A 20,618-nucleotide genomic window follows, 5' to 3' on the forward strand; every position below is an offset into this window, starting at 1 on the left:
TCCATGATTCTTTCGCCTGCACAATTTCACATCAGGATTAAAATCTTCAACTGCAATCCTACACATGCTTATTTGGGATTAAGCTCCATTGAACTCAGTGGGACTTGCTTCCCGGTAAGCATGCATTAGACTGAGGCAATAGGAAACTTGAGTTAGGCTTGTGGGCACCTTTGCTCTTCTTCAAAAGTGAAGTTCTGTAGGATTTTCAAATCAGCGATCTTGAGCTCTATGGGTTACAGTTCCATACAGAGTAATGTTGCTGAAGTCCCACTGAATATACTCATGTCTACTCTGAAGTAAGTCATATTAAAATCAGTGGGGTTTACTCCCAGGTATATGGGATTAGAATTGTATTCTAGAATTGTATTCTTATTTGGGAGCAAATCTCAGTGAGACATACCTCCAAGTAATCTTATATAGGTCCAGGCTGGAAGTGTACAGTTTTTCTTCAAAATAAAAGATAAACATTTGCAAATTGTATTTAGTTTAGCTATTTAAAGACAACTGAACGGTCTTCAGAAATTTCACCCAATAGTATAGGTTTTCACAAAAAAATTGCTAGCCTAATTTTCTTAGTAGACTACCAGCCCTGCCAACATTTGGTTAAATTTTTTTAAGGGTGTACATACAGTTTTGTAAATTCTAGTCATGTGACTACTGGCCATTCAATTTTATAGCTTGCTGGGTAGAGTTACCTTTGCCACACTGTTTTCATTGACTACCAAAAGGCTTGCTGATTTCAACATAATGTATGTTTAACTATAGGCAGTATTACAGCCAAGCTGATTTTTTCTGTGACAATTTATAAAATTAGCGCTAATCTAAAAAAACAGGGTACCAACTTTTCCTAGAGTATACCACATCACACTGCCGGGAGGTAAAATCTCATAAATATGCTCTTCACAACACCAAAGACCATTGCCTGAAGTGTGCATTAACTGGTTTTGCATTGTTATTGTCTTGGTAGGTTGTTGACATTGCCAAACTGATGAAAGCCTACATCAGCATGATTGTGAAAAAACGTTATAGCACCTCTCGATCAGTGAGTAGTCACGGAAGTCAAGGCAGCTCCAGGTGAAACCAGAGAGAGAAACTTGCTGTTTTGTCCTTTTGGAACATATCACCGCCAACCCGTTGAGTTTCTCAAAAAATGGTGATTGGAGGCACCTCTCAGGCTACAATCAAAACCGTGATTCTAGGAGAATCTTTATTCAACATGTGGTGTTCGACGAGCTTAGAAATAATAACAGCCTCTTGCATAGTCCCATAAACTTGTTGGCTAGCATGCTTCAAGCCTTCTAAAGCTTTGTTACCTCTAGATAACATAATGTATGCCTTAACTTAATACACTGCTTTCTGAGCAGTGAGAAGTGCCTTAAAATGTTTTAAAACCAACTTGCATTGATTTGTGATTATCAGAGGGGTTGTGTTTTGTAATAAACCACTTTGAATTAGCTTCTCCTTAATTTGCAGCCATCTTGCACTAACTAACTGGCTGGTTCTTACATGAGGAGGGAAAGAGAGCATCTTTGTTGGAATGCTGCAGGCGGCTTCCCATAGGGACTTTAATAGCAATGCTGTATTCCCTCTCCCCCTTTTTTTTCCATATGTGTGCATGCATATGACTCGGGTCAACTCTAATTTTATTCCACGTTTCACAATATTTTAAAATTAAAAGGGAATAATAATGTGCAATGGTGTAAACAGTCTTTCTGTACATTTTAATAGTCCAGAGCTATAGTTGTCCCAAATGTTGAGTTTCTTTATAAGCCAGTTTTATTAACAAATTTGAGGGTTTTCATAATTTTTGTATTTTCTTCTAGATACTTTTTCATTCTTTGTTACATCTGTATGTAACACACCTGCATTTCTGTACCTCTGCTGTATTATACATAACGTGTAGTTTGAAAGACACTATATTTATAGACTGCCCTTAATACAGAATTGCCATTATCCTCGCAATATTCAATCATATGTCTTCAGTTTATACAGTTGGGTTTCTTAAGATATTAAACATTTCTTTAAAAATATTAATATTGTGGTCTTGTGGTATGCTACTTGGAACTTGCCAAATGCAGAACATACTATAAAAGAAATTAAACAGAAAAATTATGATATCTTAATGTTGTGCATGCCCCTCTCAATTTTTTCTGTGTGCTAATTGAATGGCAGCAGAAAACTGGGAAGTTCTAAAATAGGCTAAATTGCCAGATTTGAGGAGGAGAGAAAACTATCCACAATCTATAGGGTATTTCACCATATTCTTCATAGGCTCTATGTACTATGGAATAACAAGCTGCCATTGCCCTTACAAGTGCATTCTTCTAATTATGTTTGATTTGCAAAATCTACAGGGCAACCATTATTTTAGACTGAATTCGTAACTGAGAGAGAAGGCAGACACTGAAGCTTCAAATCTCTGTGCATTGTATTTATATGCTGCTTTTTCAAGGTGCACCACAATGAGCATCAAAAACAGTTTATTACAAAACCTAGTTGAACAGGACAAAGTCTACAACTCAAATGATACAATCACATGAAATATCAAATTCAAAAAGCACCGTGAAGCACACCTTCACTGTCAGAACCACTAGCAAAACATCCAAGACAGAAAACAGCTCCTTAAACCTGTCTGGAAAAGTGCAAAGCTTCTTCACTAGGGAGCCCAAAGGCACTGCAGTTCTTTAATCATAGGGGCTTTCAAGGACCTTGGGGAATGCACCTGCTTGCTACAGAAATCTGGCAACGGTGGGGACACACACCTCATGGTCCTAGGTTATTCATTCCTCCTTACCTTGTGATTGGTCTGATTTCAACTCCCAAGTAGCTATGCTGTGTATCAGTCCAATTACTCTGTGCCCTTAAAACAGCATCTGCATCTGTCACTGAAACAACTGGTGTCATACCTATGCTGAAGCTACTGGGTTTAAGATTGATCCTTTTCTGCATGTGCAAAGGGGGAGGGAATTGGATGCAAGTAGTTTTGCTGTTGCCAGCTTTCATCAGTTTGACGTTTTGGGTGCTGCAGCTATGCTCTAACTCCACTGGTCACAACCTCCAGAAGGCTGGACCAAATCACAGTCCTCCATCCTGACCTGTGAAGAGGCCCATTTATGTTGGTTCAGAAGGGAGGAGAAGAAAGTGCTATCCAAAGGAAGAAAAAAAGCAAGACATGAGCTCTCATGAAGCTGAGCAAAGACACTATCTATTGTTTTGTTAGAGGGAAGAGTAGGACAATATACGCAGTACTGCTGGTTGTGCATTATCAGGATGTGGTGCAAAGTAAGACCTGGAGATTTACTAGTCTATTTAAAACTTTTAGTCGTTAATTGGTTTGATATTTTAAAGTACTTTTAAAAAGGAGCCTGAAAACTCTCCACTTTCAGCCAAGATTCCATTTTCCAACAGCACTTTATCTGCACAGAACACTCCTCCCTACTCTAAAGGAGCTGTGCCTTTTAAGGGATCCTGCCTCTTCTAATTTCACATTGTTAGGGTTCTGGTCTCCATAGAGACAGAGGAATCTTAAAGGATGCACAGCCCACTAGGTCCACTTTGAAAGTAGGATATGCCAAGTTGTGACTGAATTTGCAGGTCTGTCCAGGTGACCTCCAGCATGTGACCAAAGACATAGAAGTTGCAAATAGTCCACCTTCAGGTACAAAGTGTTCAGAGCCTTGGGGATAGACAAATATCTAATACTATATAATACAGACAATGGAGCTACAGAAGATGGGAAATGAGGTAAGCAAACAAGACAACAGGGAAAGTAATGTGTGGAGTGTGAGAAACTGGTTATGAGTGGGAATTAGTGTGATTTAGTTCATTCTGACTGCTAATTGAGGAGACTAGAAAAAGGAAGAAAAAGGAGGAGACTAGAAAAAGGAAGAACTGGAAATTGACTAGTCTATTTAAAACTTTTCAGTACTTTATTGAATTGATACTTCAGACTAAAAAGGAATCTTAAAGAGTCCAAAATGTCCTCATTTTTATCAGATGAAGATTCGGAGGAACTGTTCAAAGGAAACATTCAGAATTTGTCCCACAGCTTTAGTACAACCCAGTCTATCTTGCTAAAGCTACGGGGTCTGCATCAATCAGCACATGAATAGGAGACTGCCTGGTGAACCCATACATATGCTGTCTTTAATTCTGTGATGGAAGAAAGATGGGATATAAGTGGACTAAGTAAGTAATCCACAGAGGAAGTTTTGAGTAACTGCCAGTAACTGTTGGTTCTGAATATTCTACTGCTTCTCCTCTAATCCTGGGCTCAGCATTCCAGAATGTCCGTGTGGCTGAAAGAGAACCCATCAAAATGATGGTGAGCTTGGAAATTCAAACTGCCCTAGACCTCACTACTGGATGAAGAACTCTCAGCTCTCAGCTGTAGTTCTGCCAAAGGCTTTAACGCTCAAATCAGATTGGTACATAAGGCAAACAACAGATTATATGGTTCAGCAGGTACAGAAGAGGTTCAGTGCATGCTAAGACATTGATACAACGATCAACATGCCCCTGCACCTTCCTTTAGAAGACTGAGGTGGACACAACTGTATTTGCACAGTAAGTGGCCAGAGTCACAAGACCAGGCAAGTAAACGGGCACTCCTTTGAGTGGGTTAACTCCACAAGGTTTGTTTTCAACTGTGTTGTCGTCTCCATAGAGACAGAGGTGGACTCGGTGCTGGAGCAGCTCCATGGCAATAGGTGTTAGGGTAGGGGTGTCTAGTGTTTGAGGGACCACACTCCTTGGATCCTGATCTCCATCCTCCAGGCCACAGGACCCGTCCCCAGAATCAGGCACTTATCTGGGTCCTGATTCTACCTCTCCCATCCTGGGGTACGGTCCTCCTCAGGGTCCTCCAGTTCCCAATTCTTCGAGCTTCCATTCCTTGGGTCTGACCATTAAAAAAACAACAAAAAAACCACCATTATTTATTTTGGAACATTGTTGTTTAAAATAACTGACCTTGTAAGCAGAGTTGAGACAGAGGCAAAACAAGACCACTCATCTGAGACAGTTTCAAGGACAAAAGTGGCACCACCAGGTTTAAGAGGGCCTGGGCAAAATGCCTTCTGCTGCCCCTTCACCTTATTATTCCCTTCAATAATAATAAGCGGGGTGGAGGAGAATGAGCCCTTTTTTCTTCACTGATCAAGGGATCAGAAAAGGGAATTTATCAAGGGATCAGAAAAGGGAATTTATCCATACCTGCTTCTTAACAAGCAGTGGGGAAGGGACCTTTCTCTTTTACTAACCTTTTGTTGAAAAACTTATATGGTGCATGCCTCCAGCATGCCCGACAGCCTCTATGAGTAGTTTTTAAGGAGGTTTAAAAAACTGATCTGAAATTAAACACTTAGCTGCAGACCCAGGGAGTCCTGGATTTACAGAAGCTGCCCCAGTTTCTGATTTGATCCCGGAACATTCTGCTTTTCCTTACGACTTACCTATTTTCACTGGAGAAATGTTGGTGGGTATGGAGTTATGTGACCACCAAGCCAAGGAGGTAAATAACTATACAACCTTTAGAAGTTATTTGAAGGCAGCCCTGTATTATGTTTTTTATATACAGTGGTACCTTGGTACTCAAACGTCTCTGTTCCTAAACGCCAAAAACTCAGAAGTGTTCCTGTTTTCGAATGTTTTTCAGAAGCCAAACATTCAATGTGGTTGTCAGCTATTGTTTCCAGGGCACCTGCACCTGCTTCTGTTTTTGCTATTTATTTTTCGTTTTTGTTTTTGAGGCTTTTTTTGGTTAATTTGTTTTTGTGACTGTGTGGAACCCAGTTCAGCTACTGATTTGAGTGATATTGTGATATGCCTCTTGAGAAATGGATAAAAGCCCCCCGTCCAAACAGTGACTATTATCAGTGCAGATAAGATTTTTTTTAAAAAAATTTTTTTATCATCTACAGTACAATACTTATTTATTTTATAGTGCAGTACATTGATTATCGCTTTCATTTTATGGATCAATGGTCTCGTTAGATAGTAAAATCCATGTTAAATTGCTGTTTCAGGAATTGTTTTTAAAAGTCTGGAACAGATTAATCCGTTTTGAATTCCTTTGTATGGGAAAGCGTGCCTTAGTTTTGGAACGCTTTGGTTTTGGAACAGACTTCTGGAACGGATTAAGTTTGAAAACCAAGGTACCACTGTACAGTCAAACATCAGTTCTCGAACCGCTCCGTTGCCGAATGTTTCGATTCCCAAACGTCAAAAACCCGGAAGTAAATGCTTCGGTTTTTTAATGTTCCTCGGAAAACGAACATCCAACGCAACTTCCAGTGAGTTCAAGAACCAACTGGAAGCTGCGCCTCAGAACTTGGAACATTTCAGAAGTCAAATCTCCATCCAGAAGGGATTGCGTTCCAGTTCCAAGGTTCGACTGTACAGTGGTACCTTGACTGAAGTTGCCCAGAGTGGCTGGGGCAACCCTGTCAGATGGGTGGGGTATAAATAATAAAATTAGAATTATGGAAAAGCAATTTTTTTAAAAAATGGCTATATATATATATATATATAATACCACATCCCTATTATTATCAGAGAAATGTTGGAGGGTACATAGCTGTTCATATTTTTATATGTAAGCCATTCTGAGTCCCTGTCAGGGAAAAAAAAGCAAGGTATAAATAAATAAATAAATAAATAAATAAAGCTTAATAGTAATAATAATAATAATAATAATAAATTGTACATTTCCCTCAGCGACTCCTTTTCTCCCTCTCTAAAGAGGAACTTATAAAGCACCGAAAGCATTTTCCAGAAAGGTAGTGGTATAAATCATAATAAACCCCCCTTATCGCCTTTCCTGGTGCTGGAGGAGACTCTTGAGAGTCCCATGGATTGCAAGAAGATCAAACGCATCCATTCTTAAGGAAATCAGCCCCGAGTGCTCACTGGAAGGACAGATCCTGAAGCTGAGGCTCCAGTACTTTGGCCACCTCATGAGAAGAGAAGACTCCCTGGAGAAGACCCTGATGTTGGGAAAGATGGAGGGCACAAGGAGAAGGGGGCGACAGAGGACCAGATGCTTGGATAGTGTTTTCGAGGTTACCAGCATGAGTATGACCAAACTGCGGGAGGTAGTGGAGGACAGAGGTGCCTGGCGTGCTCTGGTCCATGGGGTCACGAAGAGTCGGACACGACTAAACAACAAATCGCCTTTCCAGCGCGTGAGGCGCAGCTTCCTCCCCGGATTTTATTTTGCTTTTCCAAACGCCCAACGGCGTCTCCCAACATTCTAAACCGCCACTCACCCACTGCGCACGCGCCACGCCTCTTGAGATTTATACTCCGCTCGCGCCGCCTCGCCACGCCCAGCTTCTCCTCCTTTCACCTCCCCCCCCCCCGCCCCCGCCACCGCGCGCGCGCTCGCCCGCCGGCTTCTGCGCTCTCGCCGCTGCTCTCTCTCTCCAAGCTAACCAATCGCCGGCGCCGCCCAGCCGCGTCGGAAGCTCTTCGTTGGTCTGCGGCAGCCGAGAAGGCGGGCGGGCGTGCCTGGTACCCGGATGTACACAAACCCCGCCCAGCCGGCTCGCCTCCTCATCTCGGTTCTGGTCAGCCGCCCCGACCGAGATGGCTGACGAGAAGGAGCAGGTGGCGGCGCCGGGTCGCCTGGACTGGGAACGGCTGGCGGAAGAGGACGAGGACGGGGGCTGTGAAGTGAAGCCCGTCGGCGGGCGGGAGGCGGCGGCGACTTGGAAGAGGCCGTTCTGCGCTTTGGCCGCCTTCCTCTGCGCCAACCTGATCTTCTGGTGAGAGAAACGCGCAGCCACTGCGCTAATCCTATAGACCCCCCCCCCCGAAACATATATACTGTATATATATGCGTGCCCCTTTCTTTCGTTCTTTCCCCCCATCTCAATGGAGCCGCGGCTCACCCTCGCCCTCCGCTCCTGGGCTTTGCAAAACGTGCAAATGAGCTGGGGAGGGGAGGGTGCATCTGAGCATGGGCAAAGTGCCTGCTGTAAAAGGCCCAGGCCGTTGGCTTCTAAACTAGCAGCGCCCGTTCAGACGTTTCCTGAGAGGGGCGTGAAAGCAAAATAATGCCACCCCCCACCCCTTTTCTCTCTGTCAGTTGTTTTCAAGCCTTGAATGATAGTCAGGGGTGCTGCGGGCAACACTGGCCCATGTCCCTCTCTCCAGAGTGGCTGGGGAAACCCAGCCGGATGGGCGGGGTATATTAATATATATTTATACTATTATCTATCTATCTTCCTTCCTCTCTCCCTCCCTCTCTCTCTGATGCCCTGGTACTGAAGAAGCATCCTTCTCTGAGCACGGTGCCTTTGCTTTGCTAGCCTTGTGAATGCCTGTTAGTGTGCTTGCTCTCCATGAATCTACCTAATCCTGTAAAGCTCATCCTGCGCTGGAATCCCATAAGTTAATTACCTGTGCTGTGGGAGGAAGTGTTTTTAATTTCAGCAAATTGAATAAATTATCTCATGCAAATTGAATAAATATATATTTTATTTTTATCTCCACGCCGATGTGGTTTTTATCACCACAATGGGTAGAGATGGAGAACGGAGCGTTCTTCATCAGAGGGCATATGTCATACAGGTAGATTTGAGCACCAGGATGGAGAAATCGAGCTCTGCCATCCTTGGTATTTCTATTTAAATTGACCGCTTCTTAACTGTGTTCGCTTTGAAAGAGGCTCATTTTGGTTTGTTGGGTGTTGCCACAAAATGTTTCCTACAAAAAAGCATGGGGAAGGAAACCCATGGAAAGAATTAATGATCCTGGGTGGGGTGTGATGGGGGATAACCACTCACTGAGGGTAAAGCAGTGCTGGTGGCCATGAAGTGGGCTTTGTGAGACATGTGTTGCAGAAAGTGAAGATGAATCAGCTGTGGCTGGATGATGCCAGGGAGCATCAAAGGCTCCTAAAGAATGTTTGAAGGGAAGGTGGGGCGCAGATGTGGCAAGGTGAAATAATGACCAGGAAGTGCCCATAAAGTAGAGCATATAATCTTGCATAGTGGCTGCCTTGTGATTCTGCAAAGTTGACAAAAAGCAGAGTGACAGCACCCCAAATTGCACAGTCTGTTTCTCCCACTCTCTTGTCATGGATTGGCACTGGACTGCCAGCCTGCTGGCTTTATGCTTGAAATTGTCCCTTTTCAGTAGATTCTTCATACTGTTATTTTCCTGGTGCCCAAACCAATCTCTGTCAATTCTCCCATTCTTTAGTTTTTCTGTTTCTCTGTGTTACCAACCCTGTGCTATAGGTAACTTCTCGTTTTAACCTTTAGCCCTCTAGTGTTTTTCCAAACAAGAATCATGTGCTTTTTCCCCTCAAGTGGCATCTGAAACTGAGATACTTTCCCCCCTACACTGGCTTGAAGAGAACATTCCTAGGGTCATTGCTTTTCATTACCGAGTTAAATACTCAATGGACTAGGATGTATAATTGCATTAATACAGTGTCCCAAATGTAGATTCAGATTTTGAGATTAAATAAAGTACTAACTTGAGTTGCTTGAAGATTCACACACACACACACACACACACACACACCTCTTCTAGTGCTCATGTACCACAGAACCACTTAGCAACAAAAGAAGGGAGAGAATTTTTTGAGTTTGACATCTGATATATTTTTTAAAAAAACATTGAAGTAGTTATTATAGGAAAAATCAGAATTTTGTTGGACTTCCTTGCACACTACACACTTCCCCCATTTTTCTGTTCTCTTTTTATTACCTATCTCCACCCGAACCAAGGGGCATCCTACTCTCCTAGATTGAAATAATGCAAGGAAATCAGTTCCTGTCATGTGTTGCACATGGCATACATGTAAGTTTTGTGTTATTTTGAAAAAATGTTTATTTTATGGTTAGTACTGCTTTTTATTTTGAATAACATATGGGGGTATCATACTCTTTTCAGTGCTTAGGGCTATAAAGGTCTTAATCTGGCCCTGCAGCAGAAGAATTTATATTTCAGCAAGTATGTTATCTATGTAAAGAAGAGGAGTGTTCCTATTATTTTACATGTCATATGGAGGAGAGTGGATAAGAATGTTTTATTAAATATTGAGAGCTTTTTCTTTTTTAGTACTCCTCAGTTGGACAGCAGCTTCATTATTGTGTAAAACATTAGCAGCACTTTGTCCTTTGATTAATTTGAAGCTCCCTAGTACTGTATGTTAATTGAGGCTGCCTAAGTAAGTACAGTTTAGGGTGTGTTGACCTCCCATCCTTTGTGACAGAAGTAGACTCTGAACTGCCAGAAAATAAATATTTTAGGTATTTTTTAGGGTAACCTGTTGGGCCTGTGTGTTGCAACCAGCTGTACAAATAAGTCTACTAGATGTTGTACTTTCCTTCTTCTACATAAAAGACCTACATGGTCTGGGATCTTCCCAGGGGGCTGGTGTTGACTGAGCTGGGGGTTGTGTGCCTTATTTAGTGCCTATGCTGATGTTTTTGAGCAGTGCTGAAAGGACCTTTTTATTTCCCCACTACAGTATTTTAACATCTGATGTTACAGTACCACTTCTGGTATCTATTTAGAATTCTGCCTTTATTCAGCACCCTGCAGTCTTGTGGTGATGTAGTTTTAAATCTGTTTTAAACCACCCTCATTCTTTTTATTATGTGGGTAGTATATACATTTAATATATGATTGGTATACCGGTGCAAATAGAACAAATATATACACATTAGAAGTTTGTGACACCCTGGCTGTGTTTGGACAGTGCTAACCAAGTTATACATGAGCCTTCTGCCTGCACATTCAGCCCCTTTGCTGCTCTCTGCAGCGAGCTATAATTAAACCAGGATGTCTCTAATTAACCATAGTTTCCCATTTTATCTGTTCAGGAATCTATGGCTACCAGCTTCAGAACAAACCAGTTTCTTAAAGCCTCATTTGTTTAAGATCCTGGATTGTCCCAAAGTGAGTATTTAGTTTTTACCTGTTCAGATAAACATAAAGCTGAGGTTAATTAGAAGTTCCTGGTTTCATAACAGTCCATAACTGGACCACTGAGATCAAAGAGAAGAAAAATCCAATTCTCTGCAAATGTAAAATTGCTTCTGTCCCTTCTGGAGGTGGTTTTTGCCTTCCACGGGTAACCAGGCAAATGGCTATTTTCAAGCCTGATTTCATCTCATGGATGTCAACCCTTTACATCTAGTCCTTCTATTTTCTTTTGGGCTATGCACTTAAAGTGGGGATTGAGGCCCATTGAATTCAACATGCCTTACTTCTGTTTACACATTAATCTTCTGGTTTGTCTATTTTCTACTGTTGGTCATTGATTTTGTCATTTGTATCACTATATCCCATATACCAGTGCAAACCATGAATACCTGCACAACTTGAGAAACTTGCTTTTAAGCTTATTAGACAGGTGATGCTTCTGGGTTTTTAATAGGTTCCAAGTTTATTTTTTTGTAGCTTTGGATTGTCCGGCCCTATACAGTTGTGCCTCGCAAGACGAAATTAATCCGTTCTGCGAGTTTCTTCGTCTTGCGGTTTTTTCGTCTGCGAAGCACGGCTATTAGCGGCTATTAGCGGCTTAGCGGCTATTAACGGCTTAGCGGCTTTAAGAAAAAGGAAACGAACTCGCAAGACGTTTCGTCTTGCGAAGCAAGCCCATGGGGAAATTCGTCTTGCGGAACGACTCAAAAAACGGAAAACCCTTTCGTCTAGCGAGTTTTTCGTCTTGCGAGGCATTCGTCCTGCGGGGCACCACTGTAGCTGGATACTTAGAAGCATCTACACATTTTTGTCTTGATTTGTGCTTTCTATGTTGCCTCTCCTGTAACAGCCTTGCAACTTATTAACCCACAAAAATACTTACTAACATCATGCCACACACTTGTCAATCACCTGAAATCACAATGAAGCCAGGTGAGCCATTTTTGCCTGCATGGATCTGAATCAAATAGTGTGGGTGCACAGCACTTTGTAAGTCTTGATGATCTGCTGTTCATTGCCATTTGTAAAGCACTGAGCACAAGGCTTTGTAGATAATGCCAACCAGATAGACGATAGTCTGTGCCCACAAACTCCCTTTTGGACCAGCCACAACTTTATTTGCCCCACAGATAGGCAGGTGGTTGTGGCTTGGCTGAAACAGCATCACTGACTAATTAGGCCTATGGGCCAGAGGTTCCTCATTACTGGCTTAGATGTAAGGATGCCAGTTGATCCCCACCCCACATCCCCAAAAACAGTTATGTTTTTCTATTGAAATAAAAAGGAGAGGTGGGGGAACAGTAGCTCTTCACAGTTATAGAAGCTAACTACAGCATTACATGGAAATGCTTGTAACTAAGCCCTCAGGTCCTTTTTTAAAAATAAAAAGCATCTTTGTAAGAGGGTTATTTAGAACATAGAAACAGAATTGGGAGAGGGTACAGAACCCTTTGAGTGCAACTGGATGGCAGACTATTTTGTAAGAATCCAGGCTTTCCTTGTTAATTTCTGTTTTTGTTCATCTCTAGTAGGTCACTGAAATGACATGCATTTTTGCAGGAGGTTGATGTCTTCACCAGAGAACATGCTAGCTTTTACAGAAACTAAGTACCCGTGTGACGCTGTTTGTATCATTCTTGTCTCTAGCAATAAGTATTAGATTAGGGACAAAGCTATTGTAGCTTAAGATGCTAAATTTAGAACATTAGCCAAGGGATTTCCATGTATCTCTTAATTCAATAAACATTTCAGAATGTATTTCTTTATCCCAAGGTGCTCTATAGGTTTTTAAAAAATAAATAAATCAGCAAGCATCTCTCTATTCTGAATCGCTGTTTGTTCTGAACACTTGAAAAGGTCATTGTTATAATTGCTATAAGTTCCATTCAAGTCAATGGGATTCAAGGAGCCTAACCATGTGCAGGATGGGAACATCATCTGAGACAAGTTATGCACTATTCTGTTCTTATGAAACAGCTATAAGAATATAAGAGCTTTGCTGGATCAGACCAAAATCTAGTTCCACATCCTGCTTCTCAGCAGCAGCACAGCCGATGCCTCCATTAAGCCCATATGCAGGGCTTGAAAGCAATACCCACTCTTGCTTGTATTCCCAGTTGCTGGTATAGAGAGGCGTACTGCCTCTGAAACTGGATAATAGCCACTGATAGGCCTATCCTGTGTGGATTTGTCTAATCTTTGAAAACCATCTAAGCCGGTGGCCATTACCACTTATTGTGCCAGGGAATTCCAGTATTATGTGAAATACATTCTTTTGACTGTTCTAACCCTGCTGACCGCCAGTTTCTTTGCATTCTACAGTGTTCAGAGATGGACTTCTTACTCTCATCTTTCTTTGCACGATGCATAATTATACAAACTTCCATTATACCCTACCACTTATGCTTTCCCCACTCAGCTTAAAAAAATTCTGAAAGCTTTAGCGTTTCCCCATAGGGCTGATTCTCTTGATAACCTTTGTTGTGTTTTTCTGCGCCTTCCTCTGCTTTTGGAGGCAGGGCAAGCAGCATTATGCACATGTTCATAGATTGTACAACAGCATTGTGCTACTGCCAGTTCTGTTTCCAAGCCTCTTCTAATGATCCTCATACGGAATTTGCCCTTTTTCACAGCTGCTGCATGCAGAGTTGACATTTTTACTGAGCTACCTTCCATGACCTAAAGATCTTTCCTAGTTGGTTACTTGGTTAATGCTGGCTCTTTTCCAGCTACTAGCCCCAGGGAGGCTGTGCAGATTTGGACAGGGGTCTGGGTTTGGAGTGCATGAAGGCAAACCAGCTCCAGTCTGGGTGGAGCCTTGCAACTCATTTTTTTGGGGTGGTGGGGTGGTGAATGAGTTCTCCCAGACTAGGAGCTATCAGTGAAGGTGCAAATAATGTTGGTTGCTAAGAGTACACTTTACCAGCTAAGGCTTGTTTCAGACTGCTTTCTATTGAATCATATTTTATTAGTTGTATTTTAAATTGCTGGTATTTTAGTTTTTGTAACTCGATTACTCTGTGATTTTAATTATCTCTTTATAAGCTTAAGAAACATAAAGAAAATAAAGAAAAAGCATCCCTGTGTTCCACAAACACTCCATTGTTGTCTAATGGCTCAAATGCCATGCTGGCTGGTTTCCTGCTTCTGACGTATTTACAAACATTTTATATTTTTGGTCTTAAACATTTTCTAAATATGTCCATCACATTATTTTATTTTTATTGCTTATTGTCAATTAGCATTTGCCAACGTATTTGCTCCCTTTTGTTTTTCTTATTTGGGCTTCCATTTTCACCTGCGGCACAGCTGCTGCACCTTTCTTCCCAGCCCTTGGGCTGAACAGACATGAGGTTCCAGGTGGAAGGGAATAAGAAACATGCAGACATTGGGCTGTTCAATTGCAAGCAATTTGGGAGGGAGTGAGCTGGATTGAAATCCAGCCAAATTTTCTGAAAGCAGCCTTTTTATAACTTTCTTGCTTCTGGTTGTCAGCTATATTTGCATCCTTTGGCAGGCCTTGAGGGGTGGGGAGATCTGCACGGCTTGCCTGTTGGTACATTTCCTTGTTTGTTGCATATATTCTAGCTGAGCATTTGATTGATGGTTTTAAAATTTATTTCCAAGCGTCTTGGAAAAGAGCTAACCTCTGCTCTCTCAAAAGCTTCCTTTTCACTAACCCTCTCACTTCTGAGATGTTTTGTCTTTTGAAATAAAGTGTGACTCTGTTGAGCTTTTTGGGCAACTTTTCATGGAGATACATTTTGAACTTGTTAGCACTTTGACCCCTGTTCTCAGTTGATTTGAGTACTCTGAAATCTTGTACTAGGCACTGGGCACTACTCAAGACTATGGCCAGGAAGGATTCATGGGCCACTTCCAAGGTATAGTCATGGATTGCATCTGGAAACATTTTTCTGATTACTCAAGTGTGCATCTTCCTCAGTCAGTGTGAAAGAAGTTGAAGACACCGATTATTATAAAACGTTCTCCTTTGGATCCTGACTCCTCACCCCCCATCTGAAGACCACTTTCACTGTTTTGATCAGGAGCGCAATAATATCTCTCTGGCGTAAAATAATTTTTTTGCATCTGGCACTTCCACCCATAGTTCCTATTTGTTCCTATTAGACGTTTTCTAGTATGTTGCACTCCATGCCTTCTTTGGCATGCCCCCGCTAAGCCCTACACTACACTGTCTTTCCTATAGACATTGTATTCAGGGATGCTACTGTACTGATTCTCTACACTTTTCCAATATGCCTGTTAGATTTATACAGTGGTACCTCGGGTTACAGACGCTTCAGGTTACATACGCTTCAGGTTACAGACTCCGCTAACCCATAAATGGTACCTCGGGTTAAGAACTTTGTTTCAGGATGAGAACAGAAATCATGCTCCGGCGGCACGGCAGCAGCAGGAGGCCCCACTAGCTAAAGTGGTGCTTCAGGTTAAGAACAGTTTCAGGTTAAGAACAGACCTCTGGAACGAATTAAGTATTTAACCCAAGTACCAAGTACGCTTAACTTCCCCCCACCTTGCCTTAGAGGCTTCTAATATTACCCAATTAAGCTCTCATCCGTTGTGTCCCTCTCCATATGTTTTTGATGTCTACATTTTACCCCAAAGCCCCTTGACTTTTTAAAGCAGCTGCCATGCTCTTGGCTTGTATATAAAAATTGAAGGCTTCCTCTTATCAGCTGCCACTGATGGCAGAAAAGACTCAGAGTGCTGGATGTCTAGTTGCTTTGCCCTGTGTCGTTCTTCCCCTCCAAGAAAACAAAAGTTGCAGGCACTGCATACTCTTGACAGAAGCAGCTCTTTCCTGAAGGAGAGGAGTAACCGCTAGCCTCTTTGTCTCTCTCCTTTCCACTGCTGGCTAGGAAAGGTAAGCTGGAGGATAAATATAAATGGAAAAGGCCAGCCAGGGATGATGACACCTTCCTGTTTGCAAGGAGATGTGCTCCTCTCAAGATGGGTATGGCAGTTGGGGCTCTCTTCTTCAGGAAAAGGCAAGCCAGGAGTCACTATTTCAAGCCTCTTTTGCCTCTCCTGCCTTTAGAGCAGGCATGGGGAACCTTTGATCTTCCAGATGTTACTAAACTAAAACTCCCGTCCCTAGTTCAGCAAGATCTGGAGGGGCTAAAGTTGCCTCACCTGCTGTTTCAGGAACTTCCATGATTTTCAAGAAATAAAGAAGGGATTTGGAGAACAGCTTTAGAAAATGATCTCAAGCTGGTGGAGCCGTGTTCTCCTTTTAGACTGCTTTTCCAGGATAGCAGCATAGCATGTTGCCCAGTTCTCTATCTAGGAAGGAGTTCATTGAGATTGAAAATAATTGCAGTTATGTCATGAGCAATGTGTATTGAATCAATGGTAAATATTTATTTTGCCTTATTTCTAGGCTGCCCTTCAATATAAGGTTCTCAAGGTGGAGTACCTGTTTCTTTAAAAAACCACAGATATAAAATTCAGTATTAAAAATTGGCATTAAAAATGAATGTAACAGAAAGCAGTGGTCACAGAAGTTCAGCAGCAAAACTAGATAAAACCATGCTCCAAACAACTTATACTGCATGCTATAATTTTTTGGGGGGGACAGGGGATTTAAGCTTTTGCCTGATACCAGAATGATATCAGTGTTGTTACCAGAGAGCAGAATATAAATCTCAATGAGAAAAAAGGAAATGATAGCTAGTAGGGGCTCCTCACAAACATATGAAGCTTTTTTGTGCAACTGTGAAGATAGAAACTTGAGTCTAATTAGTGTTTGAATAAATAACTGCTTTTTATAGGTGGGTGTAGCATTTTCAACCATGTCTACCAGATGTAAAAACTTGTCAGTTGGGGCCGTCTGGTATTTCATTGACAAATCTCCCCTTTTCCTGCTCACCAGCATAATAATCTTTTTCCTGGTGTTTCACATTACAGTGGTGCCCCGCAAGATGAATGCTTCGCAAGACGAAAAACTCGCTAGACGAAAGGGTTTTCCGTTTTTTGAGTCGTTCCGCAAGACAAATTTCCCTATGGGCTTGCTTCGCAAGACGAAACGTCTTGCGAGTTCTTGCGAGTTTGTTTCCTTTTTCTTAAAGCCGCTAAGCCGTTAATAGCCGCTAAGCCACTAATAGCCGTGCTTCGCAAGACGAAAAAACCGCAAGACGACGAGACTCGCGGAATGGATTAATTTCGTCTTGCGAGGCACCACTGTATATCACATAGCCTTACAGCAGCTATGTAATATGGACATTTTTATTACCAGGTGAGGGAAGGGGTTCATGACACAAGTGTGAGACAGGAGCTGCCCTGCTCCACAAAACGAAGAGGTTTGTGGCTGATGAGTCTTGACAGAGCTGGCGTAGTATAGTGACTAAGAGTTCTGTTAAGACTCAACAGCTATGATACTCTACCTTTTGTGGAGTAGGAAAGTGACATTTGTGTCATGAACCCATTGATTAGTCTCTGCAGTCTGATGATAATGGCCTGCTATACCTTTAACTCCTTAATTCCAGATTAACTCTGCTAGGCCTTTCTCCTTAATCAGTGACAGCCTTCCCCAAACTAGTCAGCCCTTCAGATATTCAGTACCCCACTCCCACCACGCTCGTACATCATTCCCTGTGGTCAGGAATGATGGAGGGCACCAGCTTGTGGGGAGGCTCTTTATGACGTCAAGTTACCTGACTTGCTCTTGTGCTTTCATATGGCAAGGAAAGCTTTTTATATATCTACATGGTAAAACGATTTTTCTCTTCTCCTCCTAGGTTCCTTGCACTGACTCCTTGGAGACTGTATCATCTAATTTCACACGTACTCCTTGGCGTTGTAATGCTGCAGATCATGCAGGATTTGGTCTTGTCTAGAGAAAGAGGTAAGACACTGCTTCAGTATCTGTTTAACATGCAAATGTTTATCAGCAATGTATGGAAACCTGTCAATACCCCTTTATCCTTCTAACTGCAGTACTAAAATTTTATGGTAAGCTTCTGTGCGGATTATGTTAAGTAGAAAGGTAGGTTAATATTATTAGCTTGCTAAAGAAAGACTTTCTTTGCATACATTTATTCTTTGACATATTCAAATGCACCAGTCTCCTATAATATGTAGACCAAGACCACATTCTAGAGTTCTAGTATAGGTTTGTTTAAGGGCTCATGTTTGCACAGTGGGATATGATATTTTTCAGTAGAACATCAGGCCCCAATTTGCATTTTTATAGTTTCTTTAATGCAAGACAATGTGTGCATATACTGTAAACATTGGCCCATATGCGGAAAAATATCTTATTCAGCCTTATCTTGTTTTCAGGTGCACAATTGTGGAGAAGCCTCACTGACCGGTAAGTGTTAGTGTTATATTGCTGGTGACTACTCAATATTAGAACTTTAAAATGGTATTGGGACATTAAACACTTTAGCTCTAGAATAGATCTTACTTGTTGTCTAGATTAGCCTTTATTTATAGGACATTCTCCTACCCATATTTCTGTATTGACAAGGTCCTTCTAGATACCCTCTAGGGATAACTAGAGCTTTGTAGCCTCTAGTCCTGTTAGTCTACTTGAAATATTTTAAGTATCCCGATCCCAAGCTTTATACGGGCTTGTACACCAGAGCCAATACCTACAATATTGCATTATGTGTGTGTGGCAGTTTGGTGCACAAAAAGTGAGATTGCAATGTGGCTCATGCCTTAACCCAGCAGTGAAAGTATTGTGAATGAGCTATAGAACCATGTGCTCCATTTCCCCTGCCACCATTAATTGCAGTTCAGCATTATGCCTGTACTTACGTTTTCATGATTAGTGTTAACCAGTGTTCACTCCTAACTCAAAATCGAAAACCAGGTTTTCAGATTTCAATACACCATTGTGGTGCGTTGCATTTGATCATGGTAGACTCATGTGACCTTCTTGTTGACTTCAGATAAAATTTTACCTTTTTTCTTTTGTAGCTTCATGACTTAATATTTTAAGTGCATTTTATTTTCTGGTACAGTTTATGTTAGTGCCAAGAATGTTAGATAGGTATCGAGGAGCAGGGTAGGGAATGAAGAAAGAGAAGGTGAGGGTTTATTTGTATCTGAACACATCTGTATTGTCTGTTCCAAAGTTGTACCATGTCTTTTTGTGGTACAGTGGTACCTCGGGTTACGTACGCTTCAGGTTACATACGCTTCAGGTTACAGACTCCGCTAACCCAGAAATAGTACCTTGGGTTGAGAACTTTGCTTCAGGCTGAGAACAGAAATCGTGCGGCGGCGGCGCAGCAACAGTGCAAGGCCCCATTAGCTAAAGTGGTGCTTCAGGTTAAGAACAGTTTCAGGTTAAGAGCGGACCTCCGGAATGAATTAAGTACGTAACCAGAGGTACCACTGTACTTTTCATATTCCTGACACTCCTCAGTTGTGCTGTCCTTTATTCTGTTATACAATATGTGAATGTTTCATCTGCTTACCACACTTTATGTGGGCTGCATTTTACCAATGGAGTGACCTGCAGGTATAAAAGAAACTTCTAGTCACAGATCAGCAATGATTTTGTGTGTGTCTACATGCACTTTCTCAGCCCCTTTCTGCCCTCTCCCATCTCTGCCTTCCATAGTTGTCAATACAGGGCACAACTGCAAGTGTTTTAGATAACTATATCCTTCAGAGAACATCTAACATTCATATCTTCTCACTAATTGGGCACATAGCTATGATTAGCATCATTGACAGAAGCTAAAAATTAAAATGGACCCTGCCCATAGTTGTTTACTTTTGAACAAGTGGAAGCATGCCTGTTTGCTAGGGGTTTGCAGGCTCTTCCAACTGTCTCTGCTTTTGGTTTTAAAGGAATGGGCCATATGTTTGGAAGCTGGTGTGAAGTTCCAGTAGAGGGCAGCAGAGTGTTATTTCTCTTTCCTATTTAATTTGATCTAATTAATTTTATAATGAATGTTTTTAGAATGTTGGACTATTTTGTTTGTTGTTAGCTGCCCTGAGCCCAGCTTCGGCTGGGGAGGGCGGGATATAAATAAATGATGATCTGCAGTAGTCACGAAATTAAAAGACGCCTGCTTCTTGGGAGAAAAGTGAAGGCAAACCTAGACAGCATCTTAAAAAGCAGAGACATCACCTTGCCAACAAAAATCTGTATAGTTAAAGCTATGGTTTTCACAGTAGTAATGTATGGAAATGAGAGCTGGACCATAAAGAATTGATGCGTTTCAGTTATGGTGCTGGAGAAAACTCTTGAGAGTCCCATGGACTGCAAGAAGATCAAACCTATCCATTCTTACGGAAATCAGCCCTGAGTGCTCACAGGAAGGACAGATCCTGAAGCTAAGGCTCCAATACTTTGGCCACCTCATGAGAAGAGAAGACTCCCCGGAAAAGACCCTGATGTTGGGAAAGATGGAGGGCACAAGGAGAAGGGGACGACAGAGGACGAGATGGTTGGACAGTGTTCTTGAAGCTACGAACATGAGTTTGACCAAACTGCAGGAGGCAGTGGAAGACAGGAGTGCCTGGCGTGCTCTGGTCCATGGGGTCACGAAGAGTCGGACATGACTAAACGACTAAACAACAACAACAGTGATTTTTTTTTTTAAAAAAACACACCTTTGCCTTGGTTTAACCCATGGGTGATGGCATTGGACTTCCTGATGAATTGTTTCATGTTCACTGTTTCATGT

The 20,618-nt window shown here is 41.9% G+C and overlaps 2 protein-coding genes and 1 long non-coding RNA gene across 5 annotated transcripts in view; 2 read left to right on the forward strand and 1 right to left on the reverse strand.

Moving 5' to 3' along the window:
• MYO10 (myosin X) overlaps positions 1 to 2,034 on the forward strand; it is a 196,925-nt gene extending 194,891 nt beyond the window's left edge. For both annotated transcript variants that reach the window (XM_028737963.2, XM_028737964.2), the window contains one exon: positions 968 to 2,034. In XM_028737963.2, coding sequence (XP_028593796.2) covers positions 968 to 1,078 — 111 coding nt within the window. In that variant the 3' untranslated portion in view covers positions 1,079 to 2,034. The remainder of the gene's footprint in view (positions 1 to 967) is intronic.
• A 376-nt stretch (positions 2,035 to 2,410) lies between these two features.
• Positions 2,411 to 7,381, reverse strand: LOC144328743 (uncharacterized). Of its 2 annotated transcripts, none has more exons than XR_013394042.1 (2): positions 7,269 to 7,381; positions 2,411 to 4,900 (listed from the first exon to the last, which is right to left on the reverse strand). It is a non-coding gene; the product is annotated as an uncharacterized LOC144328743 (long non-coding RNA). The 2 variants fall into 2 exon arrangements; XR_013394041.1 differs by lacking the exon at positions 7,269 to 7,381 and adding an exon at positions 6,707 to 6,810.
• Positions 7,382 to 7,538: 157 nt separating this feature from the next.
• RETREG1 (reticulophagy regulator 1) overlaps positions 7,539 to 20,618 on the forward strand; it is a 41,239-nt gene continuing 28,159 nt past the window's right edge. The window contains exons 1-3 of the mRNA XM_077933353.1: positions 7,539 to 7,766; positions 17,706 to 17,812; positions 18,250 to 18,280. Coding sequence (XP_077789479.1) covers positions 7,588 to 7,766; positions 17,706 to 17,812; positions 18,250 to 18,280 — 317 coding nt within the window. The 5' untranslated portion in view covers positions 7,539 to 7,587. The remainder of the gene's footprint in view (positions 7,767 to 17,705; positions 17,813 to 18,249; positions 18,281 to 20,618) is intronic.

The sequence above is a fragment of the Podarcis muralis genome, chromosome 8 (assembly GCF_964188315.1).
Source record: "Podarcis muralis chromosome 8, rPodMur119.hap1.1, whole genome shotgun sequence".
In the NCBI taxonomy this organism is placed as follows: Eukaryota; Metazoa; Chordata; class Lepidosauria; order Squamata; family Lacertidae; genus Podarcis; species Podarcis muralis.